This window comes from Prosopis cineraria, unplaced genomic scaffold (assembly GCF_029017545.1).
Source record: "Prosopis cineraria cultivar Desert tree isolate PC_DT_omini unplaced genomic scaffold, ASM2901754v1 PC842, whole genome shotgun sequence".
In the NCBI taxonomy this organism is placed as follows: Eukaryota; Viridiplantae; Streptophyta; class Magnoliopsida; order Fabales; family Fabaceae; genus Prosopis; species Prosopis cineraria.
The window spans coordinates 26,817-28,333 of NW_026556167.1; the positions used below are offsets into that span (position 1 = coordinate 26,817).

At 35.3% G+C, this 1,517-nt stretch overlaps 1 protein-coding gene across 1 annotated transcript; it reads left to right on the top strand.

Moving 5' to 3' along the window:
* Positions 1–257: 257 nt before the first annotated feature.
* Positions 258–563, top strand: LOC129298536 (pectinesterase inhibitor 10-like). Its single transcript, XM_054936952.1, has one exon. It carries the CDS (start codon positions 258–260, stop codon positions 561–563), a length of 306 nt encoding a protein of 101 aa, XP_054792927.1.
* The last annotated feature ends 954 nt before the right edge of the window (positions 564–1,517 follow it).

The following is a 1,517-nucleotide window of genomic DNA, read 5'->3' on the forward strand; positions in this document are numbered from 1 at the left end:
ATATTTTTAAAATTATTCTTTATAAGAGAAAAAATAATATAACATCACTTTTTGAATTATTATATAAGAATATATTTAAAATTTTATATATATTTATACCTTTTATTTTATTTTTTATAAAATTAATAGAAATGACTTATAAATATGGTAGGATGAATATTCCACGCTCTCTTTCTATTTATACTCATTCTTCATTCTCATTCCCATTCTCATACACACGTACATACTTGTTCTTCATATATCTCAATTCCATCACCATGCCCAACACCTGCCATTCCCTCACCGCTTTATTTCTCCCTTTTCTTCTTCTCCATTACTCTGTCACCGCCAGCGGTGTCGTCTCCAATGCTTTTTCTCCGACGTCACTGCCTTCTCCGACGTTGTCCACCCCCCAACCTCCCCCTCCGACGTCATCATCCCGCCCAACCTTCCCCTCCGACCTCGTTGCCCCCTCCGACACCGTCCAGCCCCCAACCTCCCTCTCTGAAGTTGTCCCCCCCTCCGACGACGACACCCCCCAACCTCCCCCTCGGACGCCGTCCACCGCCCAACCCCCTCGTTAGCCTAGTTCTGCAGCTTCGCGTTCCTTTGCCAGATTCTTCTTCATCCTCGCTTCCTTTGCCATTGGGAATTTCATCCTCTAGATAGATAACTGCTATGATGGCATGAGAACATGAAGAGATTTTGAGAGCTCATCTCAAAATCAGTTTATTGTAATTGTATCGGTGAAAGTTCTTGGAATAGTTTTTGTGTTGTGTGTTGCTGCTCATCTATCTCTAGCTTTGTATTACAGATGTCAGGTCACAGAATAAAATTTTATTTTAGGTTTGTAATTTCACTATCTCGCTATTGTATTCTCCCCGAGAACTAATTTGGATTTATTGGCGAAGAAGTGAAGAAGTTGACTCAAAGACAAAAAGTTGACTCGTCATTCAATATGGTTCCAATCGGTTGCTCAGATCTGATGCCCCCTTAGCGATTGTAATATCTATTAATGGCATTTTCGGTAATATTATTTTCTCATTCGCAAGCAGCATAAAATTCTATATCATGCAACTGTTCTGCGCGCGCGCATACACACACATTTTTAAAAGAGTTTGTATTTTATGCTAATTTGAACAGAATAACATTGATTAAATAACAGAATAATTAATAAACAAAAGTATAGTTAAGTAGTAAAAATAATTTGAACAGAATAACATTGATGCTAATAATTTAAAAATAAAAAAATTTAGAGACTTTTACATATATAGCCCATTTTATAGAATCAAATCTAATAAACAGCCTAATATTTGTTATATTTTGCATTATGCTCATTTTAATATTTAGTTGATATTTATATGACAAAACTACCTCTTTGCAAAAATATAACCTTCTTTCAAATGCTTTTTTTTTTGCAAAAACTTTTTTTTAAATACTTGAAAATGGAAGAGAGCTTCATTTGACCCCTTTTTCAAAAAAAGAAATAATGAGATTAAGCATCCTTATATCTACAAAATTAAATAGTGGTGATAAAT